At 44.9% G+C, this 27,988-nt stretch overlaps 1 protein-coding gene and 2 long non-coding RNA genes across 4 annotated transcripts in view; 1 reads left to right on the top strand and 2 right to left on the bottom strand.

The window, feature by feature from the left end:
- Window positions 1-75: 75 nt before the first annotated feature.
- The window catches only part of LOC149350350 (uncharacterized), a 34,235-nt gene continuing 6,322 nt past the window's right edge, over window positions 76-27,988 (top strand). Inside the window, exon 1 of the long non-coding RNA XR_016290346.1 lies at window positions 76-27,921. This is a non-coding gene — a long non-coding RNA (uncharacterized LOC149350350). The remainder of the gene's footprint in view (window positions 27,922-27,988) is intronic.
- On the bottom strand, window positions 3,059-10,788 carry LOC149350352 (uncharacterized). Of its 2 annotated transcripts, XM_089579374.1 has the most exons (4): window positions 10,516-10,788; window positions 10,276-10,339; window positions 6,661-6,823; window positions 3,059-6,140 (listed from the first exon to the last, which is right to left on the bottom strand). In XM_089579374.1, the coding sequence occupies exons 1-4, from the start codon at window positions 10,659-10,661 to the stop codon at window positions 6,097-6,099; spliced, it is 417 nt and encodes a 138-aa protein (XP_089435500.1). In that variant the 5' UTR covers window positions 10,662-10,788; the 3' UTR covers window positions 3,059-6,096. The 2 variants fall into 2 exon arrangements, with proteins under 2 accessions (XP_089435500.1, XP_089435501.1); XM_089579375.1 differs by lacking the exon at window positions 6,661-6,823 and having other exon boundaries at window positions 10,516-10,782.
- On the bottom strand, window positions 18,338-27,403 carry LOC149350351 (uncharacterized). The gene is made up of 3 exons (XR_016290345.1): window positions 26,579-27,403; window positions 24,485-24,809; window positions 18,338-22,497 (listed from the first exon to the last, which is right to left on the bottom strand). It is a non-coding gene; the product is annotated as an uncharacterized LOC149350351 (long non-coding RNA).

Below are 27,988 nucleotides of genomic sequence, written 5' to 3'. Positions count from 1 at the left end.
GCAGGCATACGGCTACAGAGGAAAGCTGTACAGCTTCCTCAGAAACTTTGTAGGTAAAGAAAAATTCATCCTGGTCCGGGGTTCGAACCCGGGGCCCCTGCTTCATCAGAGCAGTTACTCTATTAACCGAGCTAACCAAGACGAGAGCAAATTGATCAATAACTCGTGTTGGTGAAATGTTTAGGGGTCATCGCTGGTCAAGTGTTTGATCAACAATGTTCCCATTTCAAGTTATTGATCAATTCGCTCTTGCGCTACCATATGCTAACTTCGACATAAAGGGTAGTGCACAAGGGAGACGCACACAGAAGGAATCCAGACAGGACAAACGCTAGTGTCCCGTCTAGTGACGTTAGTGACAGGATTCCTTCCGTGTGTGCTAGCCATTATGTCGAATTATAGCAACCAACTAGCCCAGTTAAGAGCCTTGGCATATGCTAACCTTCTCGGTTAGCTCAGTTGGTAGAGTGACTGCTCCAGTGAAGCGGTGGTCCCGGGTTTGAACCCCGGACCAGGATGAATTTTTCTTTTAACTACGAAGTTTCTGAGAAAGCTGTGTAGCCTTCCTTTGTAGCCGTATGCCTGCCCTTGGGTGGATGCAAATGAGTAACTCCTCCCTTATTACAAATCTACCCCACCTTGGGGGTTTCCCTGCACATTTGACCAACAGTTACTTTTCCTAATGCAGAAAGCATCTCTGCAAGGACAGGTGGAATAAGATGCATTGGACATTTAGCATCCAACACAATGTGTGCGCTTAGGTCAATGCCTAACTTAACTTGAATAATCAAATACTCATTTTGAGAACTTTGGGACAGACAAAGAAGTCACCATCGTCATTGGCATTCTTGCAAGCTTCTGTGACTCTCGTGTTGTAGTTGCTTCTTGTGTTCACTTAAAAAGATGATTTCCTGTCACAGCTGTCTTGGCCGCACTCTCTCGGATGTTCATGGAGGAGCAGGACGACGGTCAGGGATTGGCCCGTCCATACAGGCCAAATTTGCTTTATCATCAGTGTCATTCTATGCGTGTGCCAAGGTGTAATCTCAGGGTAAAACACATTGGTTTTGTGCTGCACACTTCACACTGGCCTGCTGGCTCAAATGAACATTGTAAATAGTTTGCAGAGATGCTGCCAAGTGTCAGTGCGAAAAAGGTCGTCTTGTTTCCTGCAGTCATTAGGGATTAGGCACCCAGCTGATTGAACAGGTTGCAAGCATTATTACAATTCCTCACCAGGAGGCGAGCCAAAAAACCTGAATCTTGCTTTCAACAGGACAGCTTGCTCATGAAGGTTGTGCAAGCTATCTGGATTTTGGGCTGGGCTAGAATTGTGTCTTTGTGCAGAGTTTTGTGGGCAAGCCGGACTTAAGGTGTGCTTTTCAAGTTCTGCAGGCAAACAAAGCCTCAAGGTTGTGCGCAGAGGCACGACAGTTTCTTTGCTCACGCAGCTTTGTGAGCAGGCTAAACTTTAGTTTCGGCAATATACAGGAATTCGGGCTTTGTGGTTTCTCAGCATGCAACAGCAAGGCGAAGTAATTTTGTCAAGGTGATATTTTGCTTAACCTGATGGTTTTTCCAGCTGTGTGCATACAAATATACTGGGTGTTTCAGCGAACACTTTCAAGAATTTTCAAAAATAGGCTTTTTGGGGTGAAAATATAGCTTTTTTGGCATAGTATTACTAGTGTTGGTGGTTTGGTTTGGTTTATGGAGTTTAACGTCCCAAAGCGACTCAGGCTATGAGCGATGCCGTAGTGAAGGGCTCCGTAAATTTCGACCACCTGGGGTTCTTTAACATGCACTGACATCGCACAGTACACGGGCCTGTAGAATTTCGCCTCCATCGAAATTCGACCGCCGCGGCCGGGATCAAACCCGCATCTTTCGGGGCAGCAGCCGAGCACCATAACCGCTGAGCCACCACGGCGGCTAGTGTTGATGGACGCCAGAAAACCTCTTCAATTTCTTAATTAGCAAGCTCATTAACTAATATTTAATAATTACTAGTAGAGTTAGACAGTTAGTTGCAGTTATTGAAGCCTGCTCTGTAATCGCCACACAAGTTTTAAGAATTTCGAAAATGCGATTACCCTCGCCGCTGTGGCTCGACAAAATTTGGCTGCATCGCGAAAAAACCTAATACATGTGCTTTCAAAAGCATGCAGGCAAAGCAACCCCTCTAGTGTACTTAACTAGTCGAAAAAAAGCCAAATTTTGTCGAGCCACAGTGCCGAGGGTAATTGTTTTCTAAATTCTAAAAATATATGGCTATTACTAACGACCGACTACAAATCGCTAATTGCTACTAGGTAAATAGCTCTACTAGTTAAGATGATTCACCCATTTTCTGATGTCCGTCAATACTGATAATACTATGCCACAAAAGCCATAGTTTTCCCTCAAAAATAAAATTTTGAAAATGTTCACTGAAACACCCGGTACATGCAGCTAACATAAGTTTGTTGCAAAGAGGCACTTTTCACTACACCCTAGAGTGTGCCCTAGAGGCAGCACAGGCTGCGGGAGGGCTGGGCTTTGGCCACATGTACTTCGCCTGACCAAGTTTCACTGGAAGTCTGCTTGATCCCAAAACTGCACACAAGCTAAAAGAACCTGCATTGTGGAACTGTGGTTACATTGGACGCACGCCCTGCAGATATCCGATTCACTTCCACAACACACGGGCACTTTTGCACTGCAGCTCCATTGAAATTGCCTACGCTAGTGTTCACTTCCTTTTCGTTCCTTGTGAAAGCAAACAGCCAGCATCTCATTCTCCGAGCAATGTGTCGACTATGCCTTCATTGAAATAAAGTTTGTGACAAAGAATTTCTCGTCTTGTTCAAACATGATGAGGTGCCGAGCTCTATATCACGTAACTTCCTCTCTGCACCCACAAAAGCAATAACGACCTCGATACGAGACCAACATCAAACCCTCTAGTGTGTGCTCTGCATGGCCCCTTCTTTGGAAACATTCTGTGTTCAAGGTGCTCGCAAACAGTGCTGTGCATGTGAGGAATCTCATGTTGGAGCTCATTCATCAAAACACAAAATATCTGAAAATTCTTTATTCAGCAGCATGTGCACATGCTCAAATGAGCTACAGCAAAGTCGCGAGCAGCTTCCAGCAGACGAGCAAATGCCTACATTGATTTTAAAAAACCAACACGAGCATAAAGGTATTATGTTTTCTTTGAATGAATATTTTCAAATGCAGAGAACATAGCCACAAATTAAGCCCGCGGAAGTAAAATACGCATGGACTATATTTGGTTTTGAGAGACTCGACCTCGTCAATCTGCGATGGCCAATGAAAATACTATCATCTGTTAAGATACCCAAAGTAATTTTCACTACTGTTTTTGGACATTGTGTGAGTAGTAATCTGATAAAACTGGTACATATTTGTTGTTCAGAGAATATATCACTGAAGTAAATCCGAAGCAATTTGACAATGTTTCCTCATCTGCAGCTACAGTAGTGATGTGCCCGGCCGTCTGTTACAGCTGTACGTAGTCCAAACAGCAGCCCACACATTTTCCAAGATTACTCTGCATGCATATTACTCAGCCAACGGCACAGCGGAGCTGAAACACAATTGGCTGAAAGCCACTCCACACGCTTTTTACCATACCAACCATGTTGGCTGACTCCTCCTACTCTCCATGGTGACTTAAAAAAAAAATGTGGGATCCAGGGCATTTGTTAGAATGTTCGCAGCATGTACACTGAGACAACAAGAAATCCTGTTTAGTGCACCTTCAAGGCATCGCATGCAAGAACCATAGTCCTAAACTGTCAGCTGGATGTGTCTGCGCTGAAATGTTTTTATATTAGTAGCTTCAGCCCAGTGCCATGGTAACAAGAGGCATGGCACACTGGCCATCACTGGTATTGTGCACAGCTGCACTCATAGAGCTAGTAACCAATTTTAAATATTTTCAAAACAAACATCAACGTTCTGACATAACTGGACCCTCAGCCATACTGCTGTGGTATGGCACGCAGGGTTTCATGCCCGAAAGTTGCACAGTGGCAACAAGGAACGCCCTAGTGGAGGGCTGTGGATTAATTTAGACTGAATGTACGTGTTCCTTGACATGCACTGACATCTCACAACACACAGGAGTTTTTACACCTTTATCGAACTGTGGCCAGGATTTGACTGCACCACCTTGCAGTCAGCAGCCAGAGCCATTACGGCGGGCCCTCTAACTGTATTTTAGTTAGCATCACTGACCGGTGCTGACCAGCAACCTTCTCAGAGTATGCATAAGGAATCAAGAGATAGGAACAAGAGAAAAAAAATTAAAAAACATGCAGAAGTTCACATTGTAGATCATGGCATGTCTGCAAAACTGATATCAAAGGAAGGAGCATGCTGGATGGGGAAAGAAAAAACGCTGCTCCCCAAGCGGTGCACATGCCATCACAAGGCAGTTCAGGATCATGCACAATTTTAAAAAGTAAATATGCGCTAGAACACTAGCATAAACATGAGCAAAGAATTCTAGTGCTAAAATGCAGGCAGTTTGCAGGTTTCCTCAAGAGCAACAGTGCAATATCCAAGCGTTGTGATAAAACTGCGGGCAGGCAAAATGTAGATTAGTGCACTGCACGGGCTCGGGCCGGCCCGAAAGCCCGGGCCCGGCCCGGCCGGGACACGATCTCTTTTGCCGGGCCTGGGCCGGGCCCGGGCCTGAAGTTGCGGGCCTGGGCCGGGCTCGGGCTTAAAGTTGCGGACGCGAGTGGGCCTTGGGTCCGTACAGAAACAGCTGGTGTCCGACTATTCATTCACTATTGCAGAGTCAAGTACACAACTGCGACATTGGAGCAGCGACACGAATGAGCTATGGGTTATAGTACGCGCTGAGAAAAAAACTAAACTTTATTCATTGACTTATTTATTTCCTTATTTCTACGCCGTGGTGGCTTAGTGGTCAAGGCGCTTGATTACTGAGCCGGGGAACCAGGGTTTGCTTCAATCCTCGGCGGCCGCATTTCTGTTTAGGCGGCAAGCATGACAGCCATGTACTTTGTAGTATCATTTCTCGTTGAGGAAACCCAGGTGGTCGAAATGGTCCGGAGCCCTTTGCTTCGGTATCTCTCACAGCCTGACTCCCCTTGGGCCCTTAAGCCCCAAAAACATAGCCTTAATTTTATAGCTATATTTTTCTCATGTGAGAAAATTCACAAACTAAAGCGCGTTTGGTTTTCTTTTTGATGAGCTGACCGGAACGTCTCGTAAATGAAATAGCCACGAAAGCTCGCGAGAGTTTGTAAATCTCATCGAATAAGCACATCTATCTCTCCTCGCTTCTTCAGCCTGGTTGTGATGGCAAGGGTTTTGCCCTGTAAATTATCACGTCGTTCGCACGTTATCTTCTGCTCCACCAGTAAGAGTAAAAATCAACCGGTCTTAATTGGCCATTGACCATTCGTCATCCCAAAGTTTAAGACGCTTATAGTCTTCCAAACACACACCATGAAATACTCAGGTCATTTAACTTTTCGTTTCTGCTGAAAGGCGACCAGTTCGGCTATGATTTCAACCTGTGAGATCGCGTTCACTAAAAAAATGTCATCCCACTGCTTGCTAGGTAGCTTTAATGTTTATTCTTCCAGGCGGAAAAATATAACTGATTAAAATCATGGGGGAATGCAAAGTCTATTACGCGCGTATGCAGCCCTTTTTATTTCGCTTTCGGAACTTCCGAGTTTATCTTTGCGCACCTACACGAGATCACTGTCCAAAAGAGGGCCTGGTGAGCACTACTCTTAATCACTTCCTTCTGGGTTAAAAAGAACCAACTTTCTGCAAGCCAAACTGTGGTTTCAGAACCTTTGACGGCCAGTTCCTTATCGGTCTAGTAGCAGTCTACTTGCTCAGAGTGAGCGGTGTACCTCAAGCGTTACTGTGAAACGGGCTGGGCCGGGCCCGGGCTGGGTCTCACTCCGGGATTCCGAGCCGGGTCGGGCTCGCTAGAGCGATAATTTAGCGGGCCTGGGCCGGGCCCGGGCTTGAAGCCGCGGGCCTGGGCCGGGCTCGGGCTTCAGGTCTCGGGCCCCAGATTGAGGCCCGTGCAGTGCTCTAATGTAGATGGACCAGAAACGCAATGATGTTCACGCTGAAACCTGTAAACAGAGAATATAATACGTGAGAATGCATACCGAAACAAACTCTGCCAAGGATACATGCCTCAGAATGCATGTGCCCCATTTAAGGTTTTGGCATGCCAACATTTCAAGATGTGGTTTGCTTCAGGCAACCACACAAACTGCACTAAGAAAGGCAAACCACAGATGCATACAAAAAAAAAAATTGCAGGAACACCCGATTACCACGTGTGTTAGCAATTGAATAGCGTTAGATGCCGCTGGTGCCTTTACCACAAGTGACCTTGCTTCCCTCTAGCCAAGTGGCGAATCTTACGACTGACATTTTTTTTTTCCCCAGTCAGGCTTTTAATACTCTTGCATTAAAAAATAAAACCTCAGAAACAACGAATAAAGAAATGCTGCATAAACTCTACTATAGTAAAGTCTGCATTTTTATTTCGCAATTTTGGCAAGGTGCAGCCCTTACACGAAAGCGACACTTATTGTTCAATCTCCCAACCATATTACGGGAAAACTACTTTACTGTACTATAGACCTTTTTCAGGTGCACGTGGCCATCTTTCGACAGCAGCGCCGTCTTGCGTCTGGCCGATTTCTTCGCCATGTTGGCTTGGGTGGCCGCCGCTGCAATACACGCAGCGAGTACTCGCCGCGCTGTTCAGCCTTATCCCAGTGTTGATTTTTGCACGATTTTTGACCTGCAAAGTATTGCACTGTATGCACTGAGCAACTGTGAACAAAATGGCCCATGCTTCGGCGAGCGGCGACGCGGATGTTTCCCTGCAAGTTGTGCTGAAAATAGACATTAGAGGCGCACTTCTACGCAAGTGTGCGCAATTCATTTAACGGCTTTCTGGTATCAATAATCGAGACATTTATTAATGTGAGCATGAAACTTGCTGAGCGCTTCTATGTAGTAGTTATAATTATAAAAGAAAAACCGCTCCGTTCCGAGCTAACAGCAGTGTTGCTGTCAAGCACTCAAGCGGTCTGCTCTGCATTGCGCCGGTGACACGAACAGGTTGCAACTGCGTTCGACCGCGTCTTTCACTACATTTTCCCTCCGCACTGTCCTAAAAAACAGTACTTTCTGCAGTGCTACATGGAGAAGGCACCGCTGGAGTGCATAAGCGCAGAGTTCTGTTGCAGCTTTTGGCTTTGCATAAATTTCTTGATTACTTCGTACTAACGGTAAAATAACTGGTGAAGTGTGCAGCTGTAGGGTGGTCCACTCTTAGCGTGAACATGCGAGTGTGTGGCAGCGCTCTTCGGAGTGCCAGTGCATCCGACGGCGTCGCGCGTCGAAGCAAAGTGTTGGAGGAACAGAGGAAATTGGATTTGGAGCTTCGCGCCGTGTGATATTTCGCTAAACTCGGAAAAAGATGTAGTAGAGAGGCATCTGGCCTTCAAACGTGATGTAATTTATACACTCGAAGCTGGTGCACCTGCTGTGACAGTTTCTGAGGGGCACATCTGCTTGGTCCGTCTCGGGTGCGGCTGCTGATTAATGCCGATAGAGCGAGAAAGCGCGTGCGTGTGTTCGGGTGGGCACTGCGTGCCTGCTGATTACATGTCCCTAAAAGGCACATTTTTTTTTTAAACAATCGGCACTTTGCATTATGGCATCAGTTGAAAATAGTATTTGGTCGATGATGTGTCACGATGCAAGGTAGACACGTCAAAGCTGCGGCCTTCAGTTTTTTAAGTCCTGCTGGTTTATCGGATATTTACTGCAAGCAAACAGCTGTGGCATTTGTGCAATGCATCATGGCTTTCAAGTACTGTCAGGTAGCTATGTTTACAGTGCCGTTAATAATCAGTCACCAGTGTCGGCAGTTATAACAGAAATGTTTCACATAACCCGCAATTGCTGCTGCATCGTTTACCCAAATTATTGCTTATGTTTTGATTTTGCAAGGGTCATAGACGACACATACCGTAGCGACATCAGCAGTAGGTGCTCGCGTGTAAGGTATGTGTAGCTGAAACAGCCCGCAACTGCACTGCCGCTGAGGCTCTCTGTGTTCTTCACACTGCTCCGATTCAAGCTGCCTTCGCTTCCTGTAGTTGTTCGAACAGCAGACGACTGTGCAGTGGTTTCCCGAAGACCTAGTTTCAGCTTTAATCGCACATACACCCAAATCGAGCCACTACAGCTAAGCAACCGCATACAGTAAACACGGAGAACCGCAGAGAACGCACGGACACCACCTTTCCGAACCAGTGAGAGAGGAGGAAAGCAATATGGCGGTGTTCGGCGCATTGGGAGCGAGGCTAAAACTGAAAAAGGTCTATACAGCCTGATGCTATATCTGCTGTCCAGTCGCAGGCACCTTTATGCTTCGTCGATACTGCTGTCACGGATGCTTGGGCCCAAATCCTTGCTACCATAGTAGATGAAGTCATTTCTGTTGTATTCATTGCATTTCAAATTCCTGTAATTTTAAAACAATGTCTGGAGACGCCACACACTAAGAATTTAAAATCTACAAGCAGACAACTTAGCTGTCCAGTCGGCATCATTTCATGGTCGGCCGTTTCCATTGGCTCTGAGCACATGCATGCTTGAAGATGACAACAATGATAGCAGCAGACAGCTGTCATTACTGGTAGCTCCTTGGGTAGCGTGCCACACAAGGAAGGCTACACATGCGTGAAGTGCAGTTGCTTTTTGCAAATCCCCCCCCGTAATTAGTGGCTCCCAAGCCGGGCATAGTGGCCCATAGACGAGTGCAGGGCCCTTAGTCAAGTGTATATGGTACATGCATAGAACAAGCAAGTGGTATGTTATAACATTCAGTCATATTCTTCTGAAACTTAAAGCACAGGAGGCACCTTACCACAAAAATATTTGCACACACGCATGCACACAAAAAAAGAACAAGGATGCAACAAATGCACGCCTGAAATTTCAATGAGCGTGATGTTCAGTGGGCACTGAAATCTCTGTAAGCAGCCCATAGCAGCAGTAACCCAATCTACTACGCCGTTTAAAGGAATGCCAAGGTATGCTTCTACACTTCACCATTTCACCGTTTTTAATATTTTGTTTACTGACACTTAGCATACCAAACACACTTCTTGCAGGCAAGGCACTATTAGTCTGATTTATTATTTCATTTTGCCAGCTGTAACAAATGTACACACAATGTTATATTTTTGTCACATTCATTTCTGTGTTACACCTGCTCACATACTTCAGTTAGAAAACTAAGGATGACAGCTGCAGCAGAAACGCACGACACGGAAGAAAAGCTGCTGTATATTCTACTTGGGGGATGCGATGGTCATCGAAACCTTTTCGTCAACCCTATATATGACCTGGATCGCACTACAACCTCAATCTGTCTGCCTGTCTGAAAAATGACTAATGTGACAGAAGAAATGAAAAATGCACCCGGCAAGATATTTCTTACTCAGAATGTTCATTCCTTATGTGTCAATTGTCAGCTAGCTACTGGACTGCACATGTGCATGCTATAGCTACATAATGAATACTTCATGGCTTTTTTTTTTGTGCATTGAAGGGCGCAGACCAGGAAATAGTTTCTTTTTATCACATTTAAGCACTGAACAGATTCCTGTTCAAAACAGTCAAGGGGACAGTAGATGAGCAGTTCAAAGGTGGGAAGCACAAGCGTGCATGCATCCTGTACCTATTTGTCACACACAATGCAGTGTACTGTTTCCATAATTCGTTTCGTTTGTTACCGCTTATTCCACTTTGCTCTAGTAAACACATAACTAGCAATCAGTAAACGAGTACTAAGTGCTTAACATGCACGCTACTGTTTGACAGGTGCGTGGGGTCACAGGTATAGTCGGCAATTCAAGATAATGAGAGGTTGAGTGAGAAGTAAGAATGCAAACATGCCACGCGGCTGAAGTGGGGCATTGTCATATGCGTTCAAAGCCAGCATGCGGGATTTCACAACATCCTGCAAGCATGGGGAAAAAGGCACAAAGGACTGGATGCAATTAACACAATACGCGCCGCAAAAGAGGACAAAAATCTTTCATGCACAGCTAATTATGCTGAACAACTGCAGACTGGGCGAGCTGGTATTTATAATTTCCCAACAGCGCTTCAGGGCGGAGGGAGAACGAGAGGGGACACAGACTGCGCTGACATGCGTCGTGTAGCGCTCACCTTCAGTCGTGCTGAACTGGTGCGTGCTGTACGTCGGCACAAAACCGTGCAGGCACTGGTAGTCCTGCATCAAATGGGACCGATTAGTAAAAGTTGCATTTCCACAAACGTCACACGAAAACGGCGTTGCAGCATTTTTCACAAAGGGTCCACACACGTTAGGATGCTTTCCTTTCAAATGAAAATTCTTAGCAGTATTAGAAGCATACCGCATTGGACAGAGCGGACAATTATGCGTACCTGTATGTGGTGAAGCTGTTCCATGACGCTCGTGGTCGCACAGATAAGCGGAGCACGTGAGCACCGTGAATGCGAAATGCAGCCGCCGTCCACCCATGGTCCACCGTTCTGCCGCGGCCGCCCCGGCCCCCGCGCCACCGACACATGGGGACGATCCGAACTAGGGAAGTCTAGGGATTCAGCTCGGCTGAAGTGCAAAAATCCAAGCAACACTGTGCTCTCTGGGGGTTACTCGAGGTTATTGCGGGCGGTTGTTAGCCGCTACCCACGGTTGCCACGGTGACCATCGCTATCATCGCCGACGCCACGGTGGTTTGTTGACATGGCTGCGATGGCTGTTTACCGCGCGGTGCATTGACGTGTGGAGTAAGTGCTGCCGTGAAAGTCATCAAAGGTTGGTGCAATGGCGAGTAATATTGACCGCGCTAACGTCCGGACTTGTACCCCAGTGCCCTAGTGTTGTCTTTATTATGCAAGTATGCAGTGCGACCTGTTCCAGCCGTGGTATGATATCGGAAGCCCCTATAGAGACGTTTAGCAAGGCGGTGCTTGACTGAATTTGAGGTCACTTCAGTTCTCTTCGGCACCTTTCGGTATTGCATCTCGTGTTTGAACATTGCCTCCTCTAGAAGGAGGTAATGGTTTGAAGCATTGGATGAGTCGAAAATTATGTTTCCTTGTGTTGCGCGTAACTGATTCTGACCTCTACGTACTGATAGGATGAGCTCGTATGCATAAAAATGGTGGGTACTGCGAGCCATTTGGCAGTTGCGGTACATATATGCTATGTTCCTGGAGTCCTGCATGTGTGCCCACCGGCGACAAGCTATGCTAAAAAAAAATTAAAATGCGGAAGGAAGGCGGACTGGACGTACACGCTAGCCTTTGAAAGGACAACACATCTTCCGTCATAATGTTTAATATGCCTGCAGTGTCTACCCACCAACTAGCCAAGCTGTAATGGATTACTTCGCGTTGACACCCATGTTGCGCAAAGCACACGGTAGGCCACAGCTGCTTTGTACGACGCCGTAGCGTTGCCCACGGAGAGACTTAATTCACGCAACTCGACGCATCGTGCCACATGAACTGTACGCCGCTTTCTTCGCTGATAGGCGTTTAGCAAATGTCGTAGTATGGTCACACCACCGAACCTTTGAATATCTAGAAAGCTGCTTTTCTTTTATCTATTTGGTGAAGTGTTTTTATACTCATTAAGTAGAACGTGTGGTTCTTGGTGTATTTCTTGTAACGTTCAGCATTGGAATAAAGCCAGACAAGGCCGAAACTTGTTTTGCTTGCTCTGTCATTTCTGTAATGGTTTGTGATGAAGTGGGAGGCTTGACTTAGGCTTTCAGCATCCGCGTAGCCAGAGTGGCCCTTGGGTTTGTTTGGGAATGATGTTGGGTTATTGCAGGGTAAGTAAAACACAACACAGAGAGAAACGTAAACACTCCGGATGATCAGTTTCTTGCACTTTCTGTGTGTTACATTTTCCGAGCTTCAATTTCTAGACGCCATGAATGCATTCCAAATTTCACAGCTAGCTGTTTTTTCTGCTGCACCAGTTAGTAAAAACACAGACTGATTGGCAAGTTGGTATGACATAATAAGACAAAAACAGCACACCTGCATAAGGAATATGCTGCGTCTTGTCTCATCTTCCTTCATCCTTGTGCAGGTGCACTGTTTTAGCCTTATTAGTAAAAGTATGTTGTACAGGGACGTTGGATGCCATGCATGCCGTAATGCGCTGCATTAACTTTGTGCTAGCATTTGTAGCTAGAAGGGTTTCTTTTTGACATTAGCATTGTATAAGTGAATATAATTTGTGCGCATACATGAATAGCATGCTGGCTTGGCCTTATGTAGGCCACTGCATCATTACGAAGTGTATGAGGTGTCACATTAATTGCACGCCTGCTTTTACTGCACGTTGCCAGTTTTGAGGGGAAAATCTGTTTGGGTGGAGTCAGCAGTGACTAGGCAAGCGACCTTTAAATGCAAATAAGCTTGCTCCATAGATGGCAGCTCTGTGGGGCAATGGACACACACACAAAAAAAGAGTAGCCGTGACCTTTCAATATAAAGCGAAGAAGCAGCATAAACCAAACATCAACACGCCATGCATGTGACATGCTTCTCTGCATACAGTGAAGAGCTTAAAAATGCATGAAATGTAAACATGGCTTGTCTGCTTATATTTGGTTGTTCCTTTTAGAGGGAAGCATTTTGACAAATTTTTCTCTGGTTTATGACAAACGTCTAAAGGAGTGTGGGATTTCAGTAAGGAAACATTTACAGTTGTCCACATAAGTTTGAAGTATTCAAATTAGAAGGTCTGAAAAAGCTGTGTGCCTTTTCTTTCTAGCTGCATTCTAATTTTCATTCTTCGCTTGCCATGCTGCTGAATGGGTGGGTCTGCTGGTTCCTGAATTACTGTTTTTGTATATGTGCACAGTCAGAACATATGTATATCACGAGTATGAGGCAACATATTTAAAAGCACAATGTGAAAAGAGCTTGTGAATACATTTATGAAGGTTGGCAGCTCAGTTCACTGATATGTTTAGGTGCTTTTTATATTGTCAAGGCCCAGTAGGTATTAAAGGAGTAGAGACAACAAAATTTTAGTTGTTTCTTTCGGTTAGAATGATGCGCAGTACTTTAGAAAGACTGAATGATGCGCAGTACTTTAGAAAGACTGAATGATGCGCAGTACTTTAGAAAGACTAGACAGCTGCATGGATTGCGACAAGAGGCAATATATTTATAATTGCATTTTTTCTCTCGCACTGCTGTAGCTTAAACAACCGAACGATGACTGTGATGTCAGGGATGTGTTCAGGTCATGTGAGGCATACAAAGACAGCAGTATTCTTGCAGCTTTGTTCATTGTTATTTGCATCAACTCGTACACAAACCTGTCTAAGAGTTGGAGTCACATAAAGTGAACAGGTAGCGATTATATCTCTTTTTGCATGCCTCATGTGACCTGAACATGTATCTGACTTCAGAGCAGTCATTCGGCTGTTAAAAACCGAAACCAGATGACACGAGAAAAAAAAATTAAATTTAAATTATTTAGCTGACAAAGTTAAAATCCACATGGTGGCTTGTGTACAGCATTGCCTAGTGCATCACTGTAAAGAGAAATGTGCATCCAAAAATTTGGTTTCTCTACTCCATTAAAGATGTAGCCCATGACATGTTTGTGGCAGACCTTTGAGTTCATCATTCTTTTATGAGTTGTGAAACTGGCTCACTAGAGTGTAGCATATCAGGAGTCAGAGTGTTACTGGAGTACTCTGACCTCATGGTGATTAAAATAGAAGGAAACTAGTTGAGTCCACAAAGAATGAGGTGCTCCTTTCAGAAGCAGAGCTGCTGTGAAGAATGTTCTATGAAAAGACAACCATCAGCTCTTTGCTACATTTCAGGTTATTATTTTCTTGACCTAGTAATGGGTATTACAGAAATGATAAGAGGTATGTTGCAGAAATAATTGGTACCTGCATATTAGCACGACAAGGGGTGACTAATAGAATTTTTGTAGGGGTCTATAGAATTTTGCCTCCATCGAAATGCGACCGCCACAGCCGGGATCGAACCCATGTCTTTCGGGTCAGCAGCCAAGCACCATAACCTCTGAGGCACCGCGGCGGCCAGTGATTTTCTATTACTGGCCCTCGGTACGGTGGGTTCACAGTTTTGCGGTAGAAATGTTATTGGTGTATGCCTGTTGTGCATATATTGGCTGAATATTTTTGTTCAAAGTAGTGCAAAATTTGTGAGTTCTTTTTTCTCTTAGAATCCACAATTCATACTGTGGCAGCTGTTACACTTGTATGACACCTTGATAAAACTAGCCAAAAATTATAAGCTTAAGTGTGTAGCAAACCAAGAAGGGCATGGGACAATTATAGTAATTTAGATGGAGTGGGGAAGTTGTCTATCGTTAATTTTTAGATTGCAGATATAGTAAAAGTAGACGATACCTAGGCAACATGTAAGACATAAAGCAGAGACCTGGACTTTTGGTTGCTTATAATGTGGTCAGCCGTTGCCCCGCCGCAATAGCTGAGTGGTTAGGGTGCCTGCTGCTGTTCCCAAGGACGGGTTTGATCCCAGTTGCGGCAGCTGCCTATCAGTGGAGGCGAAATGCTAGGCGCCTGTGTACTGAGTGACATCAGTGCTCGATAAAGAGCCCCATGTGGTCAAAATTAATCCGTAGCGCTGCACTATGGCGTTCCTCATAACCCATGTTGCCTTCGGACGTTAAACCCCATATTCTATACCATACCATAACTTTGACGTGTTCTGTGTGCTTTACCATTTAAGCTGCAGTAATTGCTGAGCACTTGTTGAGTTTTCATGAGTATTTTTATGTGCGAATGCACAATGTGTGACGGGGTGCATATCGACAATTACGTACGCATGGCACTCATGCTAAGACTGGCGTGCATGTGAATATTCGTGTCCATCGTGTAAATAAACGGAAGTTGCATAAATAGTGAACTAAATGTAGTGTCAAAATGTCTCTGAAGAAAAAATTCTCATGTTTGCATGTGCTGTTGAGTCATTTTGATTGTAATGGCAAGCGTGGTTACATTCAAGATTGCAGCAATATCTCGGCAAATTATGATTTTGAATGGTAAAATTTTGTCTGTCTTGCATCCGTTGCAGTTTCAAGTAAGGTGGACGCACACAGTTTCAACACTGCTGCCAACATGATTTGTGTGAATGGCTTTATTGTACACTGTTGGGAGTAAGGCTTCTAGTCCATCCGAAGTGCTCTGATGAAAAATACCTTTTATAATGGTACTTGTGGTTGTTTCATGTCATGAAAACTAAACTCAAATAATAAATAATGTGAGTTTGAGCTGCATAAGTGAAAGTTATGTGACCGCTTTGTTCATGACAGTACATTTGGTTCGGTTCAATCCGCTACAATGATAGAAGACCATTCTGCTTTGAAACAGCAAATTGACATGCATTCAATTAATAAGCTTGGGATGGGCAACAAAAGAGAAAGCGTACATATTGTTGACGATGCAATGTTGACCCTTAAGTGCCCCTGTTACGTTTTCAGTTTTGTTGCCTTAATTTTCTTATGGTCGCACTGAGCTACCCGATTTAGAAAACTGCCAAAAAATAGTCGCACGTCCTAGCTTTAGTCAAAACCAAGGAGAAGAAAACATGCATATTTATATTTTCGTTTTATTTTTATGAATCAATTTTATTGGCGTTTCCTTTGAATGAGTAACTGCATAAATGACTTTCTTATTTATGTTGCAATTTTAACGTTTAATGCTTTTTTTCTAGTTTATTGCTGGTTTCGGCTATTTGTATTTAATTTTCATTGAGGGAACGCGCGATGATGATGATGTTAGCGCTCTTACAGCGCCCCCTACAGTCAGTTAGCAAAGAAAAAAAACATGGCGGTTTACGTACGTTCGAATCGCGGTCTGCGGCTGTTGCGAGTGAAGTATTCGTCGGTGTCTCGTCTTTGTGGCGTGTGTAGTTCTTTAAATTTGCCCCTTTTTTGTTTGTGACCAGTAGACCGTCTATGGAATGCGTGTTTACCTCCCATGCGTCCCTAAAGGTGAGTGAGCAGGACGCAAGCCCGCGCCGTCCAGTACTAGCGTCCCTGATCTGGGTGTTTCCAGCTCATTCTGGAAAATATCTGTGCATATAACTCCTTGTTATAATCATCACGATGCAGTGTGTGGGCTGTTATATGTCGTCGCATTGACTTTCTCATGATGCAAGGGTTGGAGAACATTGCAGCATGTCGTTTCCAGCCCGCCTTCGATCCTTCAAGACACTGATCTGGACACCAAATGGCGACAGTACCAGTTGACGACTGTTGTGGGTGCGAGGTGGCGTAGATCTGCTAGATCACAGAGAGAATCAATTGCCGGCAGAATAATCGCAAGACTAACCCACCTGTGGCTCGCAACCACCTCAGTGGACTGAAAAATGCTCGGGACAGAGCGAAGCAATAAAGCTGCAATAAAGCTGCACGGTGCGAACGCTAGATACGTTGCTTACGTCTCATGTTGTACCTATCTGAATTGAGTGTTCTGGAATGCACTGGCAGTGTGTACTTCTGCTCTTGGGACCGAGTCGTCCTTCATGGCGCAGAGAGTGCACTGAACGCATGTGCATACGCTGGGCGGCGCACCTTAAAAATAAAATTGTTTCCATGTTCACTGCATGTTTTGAAAGGCACATGAGTTCTAAGATAATCCTCTGAGTTCACGTTCTGTTGGTATAGTCTTATTTGGTCTGTGCAATCAATGACTCTGTGCCCACATACTGTCAAAAAGCAAGATTTGTCAGATCTTTGTCAGCCAGAGATGATGTGCTAGCATGCATAAATTAATATGTAGCATCGTAACAGTGTGACACTGAACACTTTATTAAGATGTAATAGCAAGTAATTTCGATGTTTGTGTAAGCCAGTGTATTTGCCTTCATTGAAAATGATATTCAAGAAAGTGTTTTGGTGTTCTTATGAGGCGGGACAGAACTTGTGTACAAAGTATGTGATAGCCAAGTGGTCAAGGCGAAATGTCACCTATCACTGACTCTCGCCGGGGCAGTTGGCTCTCTGGAATTCTTTACTTCAGCATACTGCAAAACTAAAATATGTGAAGAGCTGCGCTCAAATTTCGCTTTACCGACTGTAGTTATTGGCTGTCGATTTTTTTTTTTTGCACGTGGTTTACTGCTGATACAATAACACACATGGCTCAGTCTGTGCATTGTACTGCGTGCTACTTATTGAATGCAATGTGCAATGCTTCATAAGCAAGGGTTTGGGCAAGTTGTTTGTTCTAGTTAAGGTTGGTCGCCGAACAGAAAGGGACGACACGGGAACCGGACACACAGCACCGACTATCGAGATTTCTGTCAGTGCTGTGTGTCCGGTTCTCGTGTTCGTGCTGTCTTTATTTCTTTGCAATGTGACCAACCTTAGCTTCAAAAGCAGTCTTCGCACTATGTATACGGAGGGTGCACATGCACTGCTGATTGCAACCAGCCACATTGACATGCTGCACAGAGAGGGCCTGGTAATAAGCGTGTCCATTTCATGCTCGTGTCTGTGTACAGCACCTGGTGCTAACTGCTCGCTATACTGCACATTTAAATTTAGGTGCCAAATGTACTTCCTTGTGATGCAGTGTGTGCACACCAGGGAAGGATCTCGCATTTTGCATGGCGCAGCGAGTACTCCTCTCCTTAACATGTAACAAACTGTAGCTGTCTTTCAAAAATATCATTTTAGTGCATCAGCATCAGAACCCCCCCATGTTGGAATAATCCGTCGGTCTGAAGCCTCAGGTGACAGAGTGGAGGGAGTGAAATCCACCTTCACGAAATTGCAGGGAAGAGGGAAGAAGAGAGGGCGGGAGGAGGCGGTTGGCAAGCGGTTGCAAATCAGAGTCGAAGGGTGGAGAGAGTGGATGTGTCACTGATGGATGGAATTTCATCGGGTGAGTGGAGTGGGGGTGCCACGTAGTGATTGATGGTACCCATTCGTACAGTCTGACCCTGTCAGCGGCTGCTCGGTCCGGCAGTAACATAATGCTAACTTTGGCTTACGAGGTTTAACGTCCCAAAGCGACTCAGGCTATGAGGGACGCCACAGTGGAGGGATCCAGTAATTTTGACCAACAGTGGTCCCTAACGTGCTCCGACATCGCACAGCATCTGGGCCTGTTGTGTGTCACCATCGGAATACAACTGCCGCAGCCGGGATCATACCAGCGTCTAATGGAATTTGTTTAATTTTGTCATTACACTCACAGTAAGATTAGTCTTTCCCAAGTACAAGTTTATTATTTATTTATTTATTCAGGTACCTACAGCGCCCGTTGAGGGCATTTTTGTAGGGGGGATACAATTGCAAAGCATACATTGTCATGCAGATGACACTGCGTACAAAACAAACAAACAATAAAAATACAACACATTCCAATATTAAGCAAACTTATAACAAAAGAACCATGAAAGCAAGACGCAAGAAAAGTTAATTCAACAAAAGTTGCGACAGAGCATTTTCAAAAGATTGTATTTAATGTCAGAGTCCAAGGAAGGGCAACTTTCCAAAGCCACAGCTGGGCTTGTAGGGCGTAATTAAGCAGCACTAACATCCTTTAGAATCAATTAACGTGTTTGTACTATGATTACACAATGGACACGGTATTTATCAAGGCAAACAATGATAGCGTATATATGCCTGCAAATGTTTAAATCAAGAATAGTATCTGCTAGCTTATTAAAAATATATCATTTGTAAAATGACCGTCCAACTTCTCAGAAGTACCAAATCTGTGGAGAAATACAAATTGCATAATATCAATGTGCCTAGGAAAATACATTTTGGCTGTCAAAAAAGGATTAGGAGCACTTTATTATCAATTACGCGAGGATTGTGGAAAGATGGGTCGGGTCACACCCAGTAGTGCAAAACATGAACCCCTAGAAAAGATGTGAAGTTGTGGCGCCTATGCACTCATATGCTGTGCATAATGGGCTGCCTTGCATTACCATAACCTGTCCAGGTAGACTGCCACAAGTCAATAAAAATCTCCGATATATACAACCACAGTTTTCAGTTAGGTAGACATTTTATTTGCAACATTTTTAATCTAGCTGGCAGGCTATCACCAGCCCAAGGTGAATGTGATGTGCAGGATGCAGCGGATGCCATATCTGGATACTGGAGTAAATGTGATGTGATGAGCCTTGGGAGCATTCCTCTTCACATGGCGCCAGGCAGTCTTGCGGCCACATAATACGGCTGACATTGCTTCATTCTGTAACCTGTAATACCGCAGTTACTTGCATCATGGATGCAGTTTCTTGTGGGAAAAAATTAGAATGGTAAGTTTGGTGCATTTATTACATGGTGTAAAACATGGTGCGGTCAGTTGAACTTTCCCCAGATTTTGATTAATGATGTAGGGAAAGCATTTATTATGCAAATGCATCCATTATTTAAGTAAATATGGTGTACGAAAACCTGGAATGGAAACAGAAATAAGCATCTGCAGGATTGAAACAAATTCCTAACAACTTTGCCACAGCACCATACCCATGACTGCCAAGCCACATTTTAGCCCCTAGCCTTTCACTCATTTCGTTGCAGTTGGGCTTTGAAGCATTTTTCATTAATGAGTAAAAAGGAAATGACATTAACTGGGCACTATATGTTTCATCTAAGCTGCCTTCTCGACAAATAGGGGCATTTTAGAATTTCTAGGCAACAAAGTTGGCACAGTGTTCCCATCACACAATAGAAGGCTCATTGCTTGGAAGGCTGGTGGAGAGACACTGTGTAAGAGCCAAGCAAGTTCATTTATGAAGTGCTTTATCATGTGAGGGAAGGCTATTCACGGCTGTTTCTACTATGGCAATATAAGTTCGTGTCACAAATTGCACCAGCAATGTTCTGAAAAATGAGTAATACTGTTTTTCTGTTGCAGCAGTATTCTCTTTGCAAAATAAGATGAATAGTAGTTATGCGCTGCAGCTTTCAGTGTGCAAGATGACAGCTACGGCTTAGCCTTTTGTCAAGAATACTTTTTCTCATATGCATTGCAGAACTGCAGAACCACATATTGTCAACTGTCCTAAAAGGCAAGGTGTGTTGCTGGGCGAGTTGGTTGGGGTACATCTTGAGAAAAAAACAGCGCTTGCAGACAAAGGACCAGAACGAGAAGTACACACAACTGCGCTGTTTTTTTTTTCTGTCCTTCGTGTTCTGGTCCTTTGTCTGCAAGCGCTGTTTTTCTCAAGATGTCCTAAAAGGGCGGTGCACTGTGACAGCACGACGCAACAAAGAGGAATGCAGCATGGAGCGACACTTCATTCTAATTTTATTGAAGAGCGCATGCCTCTATGAGTGCATCACATGCAGACAAAATGAAATCAAGCAGGGATGACAAAGAAATAAAATTATAGTGAATGCAAGGCAGGTATGAACAAGAAAATGAGTGCACTAATTTCCCAAAGATGAAAAATGTTTGCCAATTGTCAGAAGTTCTGTGTTGAGCAGTGCTAGAGAGGGCGTACTCACACAAGCAGATTCTGAGTAGGGAATGAGGGGCCTGAAATATCTCAATTTCTTAACTGTCGGGTTTAACATTCGGGAGTGACACATGGGCTATGAGGGACACCATAATGGAGGTCTCTGGATTAATTTACACCACCTGGGGCCCTTTAATGCACGCTGACTTTGCACAGCACATGGCCATCTTTGTATTTTGCCTCCACTGAAATGTGGCCGCTATGGCCGGATCAAACCCACAGCCTTCGTGTAAGCAGTCTAAGAACGCCAGAGCCACTGAGGCGCCGTGGCGGGATGAGTTCTCCATTCCTAGGAGGAAAGTTTCGGGAAAAAGGAATGACTAGAAAAGAAATACCAGAGGCCTGTAGTGTACCGTCAATGGTGCTGCTTGATATGGGATATGATGGCGCACCTTTGATGTGGGCTTCAAGAAAATTAGCAAATGACACTCCTCTTCCCTGCTGTGTCTTGAGCTTGCTATGCTAAAGCACTTTGTCAGAATAGCCCACCAACTAGCTCATAACATAATCCTAATCCGTCACCTGAAATCTGCCATCTTCAGCTGGCAGGGCCTACAAACGCCAGCACAGTCAATTGCTGCTTTCTGGCTGCTCTGCATCTGGCACGAGTGTAGCTCCATTATAGCAACAGCATGCATGTGCTTGCACATGTGCACATGCGTTGCATGGTCAACACGTACATGTGTACATGTTGTGGCAAGCCTCGCACTGCTCACTATGAAGCTCACAGCCACTGCACGATTTGCTAGTTCTTTCCACTGTGTGCTTGAAGTTCACCAAACTTTGTGACTTTACATGCCACTGGCCATCTCCCACTCTCTCAGTACTGGACTTAGAAAGCTCAATCCCCACTTTATGCTTCCTAGATAGGGCAGATTTGCGGTGGTCTGCTCCTTCTTTGACACCTGTTGTTAAGTTTTTCGGATGTGAAATTGACGAGTACTTTGATTAATGTATCCAATCACCCATTTACCTAGCCACCAAAGTGAGAGTACTTCAGTGCCTTGTGCATTGACTCCAAGTGATTATTTGTTGTTAATCCAATGTACTGCCGATAGCAGTAAGCCCACTGACATGCCCTCTTTGCGTATGTTTTCTCAAAATTTCTGACGAAGCCAAAGGCAATTAAGCTGATGCTCTTTGGAGTGGATACCAAGTGCACGGAGCAACTGTTGAGACTCAGTCTCATCTGTCCACTTCATCAGAGTGTGCAGCATGTCCCTTGTTGTACTCCTGCAGTTCTTGTTTGTGACTGTATTCAGGTGCGTGCTCCAGTTGTGTAGCACCTGCCAGCTGCAAAGCAGTCGACTCCTCAAGGGACCCATCACCTGCTCCCATGCACTGCCATAAACATGGGCATCATCAGACATAAATGCCTGACATGGTATTGTGTTTTTTCTTTGATGGCCTCGAAAAACCTCACCACAGTGCCCGTGTTCACCCTTTTTGAAATCAAGTAGGCACACTGGATACCAAAGGCATCTTGAGAAATTGTGAGCAGGGTTGTCAGTTGGAATTAGTACTTATTTATGCCATGGATGGAGTCAATGCACAGTTTCGCTGCCCCCAATTCATAAAGGAGCTCTCGTTGTGGGAACGTCATTAATGCTAGCTCAAAGTCACTATCATGACTGTTGGGGTCACCCTTCTTCCTGTAATACAACAGTGGCAACTCATTTTTTGCGCTCATTTCTTCGACCCATAATTCAACACTCTTAAAATCGTCTGGATCTCTCTGCTCTGTTTTGCCAATCCTAAACTTATCTGCAATGTTACGGAGGTCCTTAGTGGTCACAAGCTGTATCCGTGGGCTTGATCCACTTGTACCTGCTCGGATGTTGTGCACAATGGTTTTTTCTGGCACTCCTTCTGCTAACCGGCCTGAAAATGGTACAGAAAAAAACTGTTAACATCTCTGGTTCATCTGCCTACAGCCGTGTAATAAAGTGACAAATACTTCTGGTCGGATTCCTTCGTCTTCCACTTTGTTCCTTTTTACAGGTGACACACAGTTCATCTTACTTTCATTTCACTTTTGTGGCACTGCAAAGCACACGACAAAATGGTTGTTTCAAAGCCAGATGGACTTTATTTTTATGAGCTTGAGTGTTTAAACTTGCATACAGCAATGCAAAACAGGGAAGTTATATACAGCGTGTTATAAATGCAGAATATAACAGCACTGAAAATGTGGACAAGAAAAGAATAAGGACATGTGCTTCTCATCCTGTCCCATTTCATTCTGCATATTCAAAAAATGCACCGATTCGCCTGACAGCAACCTTTAAAGGAGTAGAGACACCAAATTTTTGAACGCGATCTTTGTTTCTTTGCTTGTGCACAAGACAATAGTGTGCACGAGTCACAATGTAGAATTCACTTACGCCAGGTGAATAATTTCTAAGTGAATATTTTTCTCATGCTGTTTCAGTTTCAACACCTGAATGACTGCTGCTAAGTCAGAGACAATTGGAGGGCATGCCAGTCATACATAAACTGAAATATAAATGCCGCTTGTTCGTTTTTTTTGCAATTTCAACTCTTGTGCAGGCTTGTGTTTTATATTAGTGGTTTTTGAGGAAAGGAAATGGTGCAGTAACTGCCTCAACCATGCCATGAAGGAAAGAAGGAGTGAAAGAAGCAAGAGAGAAAGAGGTGCTATAGTGGAGGGCTCCGTAATAATTTCGACCGCCTGGGGATCTTTGGGCACTGACACTGCACAGCACGTGGGCACCTCTTGCATCCATCGAAACTCAGCTGCCGCAACCGGGTTCTAACCCGGGTACTCCAGATTAGTAGCCGAACACTCAAACCACAGCCGTTCCTGCGAGCGTTACTGATGAAGTGCCAAAACAGCCAAATAATTCTAATTAATGAATGTTCACTGTAGACGATCTGTCTTATAAGAAACATGGCCCTTATACAACCATTAGACTGGTGGTGGTGCTTTGATCAGCAACAAAATGCCTACGCTTTTGACAGGCAGCCAAAAAAAGAGGCTAGCATCGAGTGCAACTGTCAGTCATTCAAGACACGTTTCATGGAGCTCAAGCCGACTTCTTACGGATGAAGTTCAACGTCAGCCGATTGAGCGACAGACCTAGGATAGTCAATGAAACCAGCAGAAAAACAAAAGAACAGACATTGGAGTAGTTCAGTGCTAGATGACATTCCTAATTATGTTCAGTTCGAAAGACTGGACCCCTTCCACAAAGTATCTCTAAACTAAACGGCATGAAGTTCGTACAGACTGTGCTGTGCATGCAATGTGCTGTGGATCAATTGTTTTTCACCCTTCGATGCGACCAAGTAGGCTCAAGTGAATTGCACTACAGTCAGATACAAGTCGAGAACAAAGTGGCAGATGGCCCTTAAAGAAGACCCCCCCAGTCAATGGCGTCAGCTGATTTTCATCAGTTAATCCAATTAAAGCCATAACTAATCCCCTTTCATCTGCCACCCTCCTGCAATGCTACCCCTAGGATTAACCATGACATCATGAGAATCGGTCGACGCCATTGGATGGCAGGCTTCCTTTGAGGGGCATTGGCCGCTGGGTTCTTAAGCTGTGCCCTACTATAACTTCTTCCGCCCCCTCGTTTTGTGGGACATGCCTTCTCCCATTTTACAATAGGCACTTTCATGTTGTCCCACCTCTTTTGTGCCATAGATGCATCGCAGAAGAATAAAAAATCATTGAAATGATCACTCGAGTTAATGAGCAATATCTTCCCCCTAAAATACATTTCTATTGCACTTTCGTCTCCCATTTATGAAAGGTTGGTGGAGTGTAGCTTCTAAATGTTTTCACATTCCGGTACAGTCAATACAGCATGCACAAATGCTTTGTACAAGAGGAGTGGCTAACCTGCAAGCACTGGCATCATCCTGGGACAGCCTTTGGTGGCAGGCCTCATTGAAGTGTCCGTAGTGTTTCTTTTGAAACACTACATATACCTTGCCCTCTTTCTCCATGACCTCTAGAGTAGCAAAGCAGTGTTTGCCGATTTTGCAGCTTCCTTGCCCCTTTTCCGGCCTTTGGCGCTGTTCTATAGGAAGCTCTTCGTGCGAGCCGGAACGGTCGCAGTACAGGTAGCATTTAAAAACCCTTGGTGCACATTCCTTTTTTCCTGTTGAAGCTATAAAATGGCAGCAAGTTTTGCTTTCTTCTCCGTCTTTCCAGGCGCAAAATCCTGAAACGGAAAGATTGTAAACATAACTAAGCACTCCACATAGTATTAGTTAATTATTAGTGTGAAAGCACAATTCCAAACGGTAAACCCCGAGCAAGATCCTGCGATGTATGTGGGTTTGTGCCAAGAGCATAGCAACGGCGACATAGCAATCACAGCAGCATTGTAACATAGTTATGACACGATGCCAACATATGATGTTAAATCCATGACCACTCATGACTAAAGAGAAATTTTTTAAAATTGAGGCGTGAACAAAGGTGGGCTCCATTTTGATAAAAACGTGTACACAATGATAGCACATGAATAACGGCATAAGGCATCCTTAGAAAGCCAACAGTAAAGTAACAACACAAGGCAATGTTCATGAAATTCTGCTTTTGCACGTTTATAAAATTTCGGCAAAACTTCTCTGTCAATTTTTTGTGTATCACACTACTTTCATTTTTTTAAAAGCAAGGCCAAATTAAAGTTTGTACTTTTTACATACACTAATGAAAAATGCATGTGCTATGGAGTGGGCACATATGCAGTACTCTCACACTACTACTGGCGCTCTGCCTCTGCCAAGTGCGCATGACAATCACAGATTTAGCTTCAAATTTTTAGCCTTTTGCCTGCAGTGCAGAACTGCATTTCCCAGCTTTTTTTATTGTTAAAAATTTATCAGTCATTCGCTTACTGTTTTTTCCTGCTATAGCGCATGGGGAACAATTTTTGGAGAAAAGTTCAGGTTAAGTTATTACACGGAGTGTTACATGGAAGTATTTCAATTTTACTACACTCTGCAAAAACTCATTCCTGCACAGCAACCTTTTACATGGCCCTGTCCTTTGACCACAAATTCAGGTCAGCGCTGTTGACTTCTAAAGGCAGAACAATGCTGGGCATTCTTCCTACACACTTCTGCGTGTTGCGATTGCCATGGCTTCAGCGCTGCTAAGCCAGTGCATGCCGCGACCATGTTGTGTGTCCTGTCGAGACATTGCAGGTGCCTGCAACAAAGCATAAGCAAGGCCTGTAGCAGCGAGTCTGCTGCAAGGACCAGTTTTTTTCCTGCAGTGGCCTCTTTAAATATGAAAGAGAGTGCACTGCTTGTCACTTTGCTTATGAAGGAGCTAGGACACCAAAAAAAAATTCTGCAGACACACTTAAGACTGCTTACCAGAGAGAATGCCAAAGCATTACAGTGCACAGTCATGTTATGTTGCAGAATGACGAGTCATGAGTGCAAGGCATGACTACGCAACTTTGTACAAACTCTGCACGCCTTATGTTACTAGTAAAGTGCTGAGTCATGCTACACTTCAGAATGATTAGGAGTCAAAACTATGACTACCTAAACTTTGTACAAACTATACACCTTACATTACAAATAAGTGCAAAATGACTATGACAAGTCATGACTTTCACAGGTTATAGTACGTTACGTTTCACATTTCACTCGAATGCCCGCAAAGGCTACCTCTGCAGATCTGTTGCACTAGACTAACCCATTGAAATCTTCATGGTTCCTTTAAAAAACGTGCATGTCATCGTTAAGTTTTTGTGCACAAAACCACGTGCAAGTTTCCCCAGGTGAGTGTAAGCCCGTAAATAAAAAAAAGAACGCGCTTTGTGTTTACAAACTTAAAATGCGCGCACTCGTTAAGTCAATAAACTGCAACTTTTCAATCGGTAATCTAAGCGCGCGACTGCACCACGCTTTGGCCCTTTATTGCTTTGATCACTGCGTGCGTGCATGCAATAGTATAGACTTCGTTTCTTACCTTTATTAGAGTCGAAGACTAGATTCTCCACCTCTTCCTCGAAGTTGTGAAGAACGGCCGTGCCTTACTACATGTTGTTGTTGTGACTGGGAGAAGGATGAAAAGGAAATTGCATGGGCCTGCCTATTGGCTGGAGCCGAGCGACCACCGCTGCCGCGTGCAGATAGAGGAGAGATCAGAGCAAAGAGAAAAAGAAAAGACGCGTCGCAGCAACAACCGCGTCCTTCCCCATGAATATCCTTGATGGGTGTTTTTAAATTACTAGTATTGAAGAACGCCTTGTCGCAAACCGCTGAAGCGCCGCCGCGGTGGCTCAGTGGCTATGGTGCTCGGCTGCTGACCCAAAAGACGCGGGTTCGATCCCGGCCGCGGCGGCTGGAATTTCTTTGGAGGAGAAATTCTAGAGGCCCGTGTACTGTGCGATGTCAGTGCACGTTAAAGAACCCCAGGTGGTCGAAATTTCCGGAGCCCTCCACTACGGCGTCTCTCATAGCCTTAGTCGCTTTGGGACGTTAAACCCCATAAACCAACCAACCAAACCAGCAAACCGCTGAAGCAACGCCATCGCACGTGTCCGTCTCCATGCTCGAGGCAAAAAAATAAAAAACAAGCGAGCAAGAAATGCACCTTGGGATACCTTGGGATATTGAGCAAGGATTTTCACGAAGAGTTGAGATTTTCCCTGTCGGTTGAAGCGCAGTGTTCCCCAAAAGTCCCCACAGAGTGACGTAGAGTAGAGCAGTGACGTCTGTTCTCGGTTGGCCAATCGCAACGAGGATCACCTTCCTCTGATTACGCCCTCCGCAAGACGGGTAGACACATGGAGGAATGGTTTCCTTCCTCCATGGGTAGACACTTTCTCAGTGATGGATCAGAAGCGTTTGCGGGTAGGCAGGCTGGAAACGCTGATTGGTCGATGGGATGCGCTTCTCCGTGACGTTTTTTGACTTCGCCCTCGTTCTCAACCGGACGTGGCGTCAGCGCGCCTTTCTCGACCTCTCCCTAGAGCGCCTGGGGAATCGCTAGGTGCACCCGCCGCGCCGCGCGTGCGTGGTGAGCGGGCATGCCGCATTCGTTTCGTGATCCTCGGCGCGCTCGTTTCGAGGCGTGTGCAGCTATGGCGTTCGTGCGTGGTGCGCTCGGCGGCGACAGCCAGCTGAAATTTCTGTGCAGTTTTTGCTTGCGGCTTTCGCCGTTTCGCCAGGAGCACGTGGCTAGTGTCGTGCTCGTATTTAAAGTTTTTGCCGCGGCACTACAAGGATCCGCATCAGGCGCGCTTTGAGGACCGCCGTTTGACAGCTACGCTGACGCGCTTGTCGGGCGTGCGCATTCTCAACCCTGAGGTAAGTACTGAACTACATTGTCGCAAGTTTTCTCGTGCATTGAGGACTCACCAAATTGCGGTGCTTG

This window comes from Amblyomma mixtum, chromosome 3, assembly GCF_055824585.1.
Source record: "Amblyomma mixtum isolate Tamu chromosome 3, ASM5582458v1, whole genome shotgun sequence".
NCBI classification, from domain to species: Eukaryota; Metazoa; Arthropoda; class Arachnida; order Ixodida; family Ixodidae; genus Amblyomma; species Amblyomma mixtum.
Note: the sequence above shows the minus strand (reverse complement) of the source record. Positions and strands in the feature narration are given on the sequence as shown.

Coding starts and splice junctions, on each gene's coding strand:
- LOC149350352 (XM_089579374.1), bottom strand. CDS start 10,661: ATGTGTCGGTGGCGCGGGGGCCGGGGCGGCCGCGGCAGAACGGTGGAC. Junction 10,340..10,515: donor AACAGCTTCACCACATACAG/GTACGCATAATT, acceptor CATTTGATGCAG/GACTACCAGTGCCTGCACGG. Junction 6,824..10,275: donor CCAGTTCAGCACGACTGAAG/GTGAGCGCTACA, acceptor AATACTTTGCAG/GTCAAAAATCGTGCAAAAAT.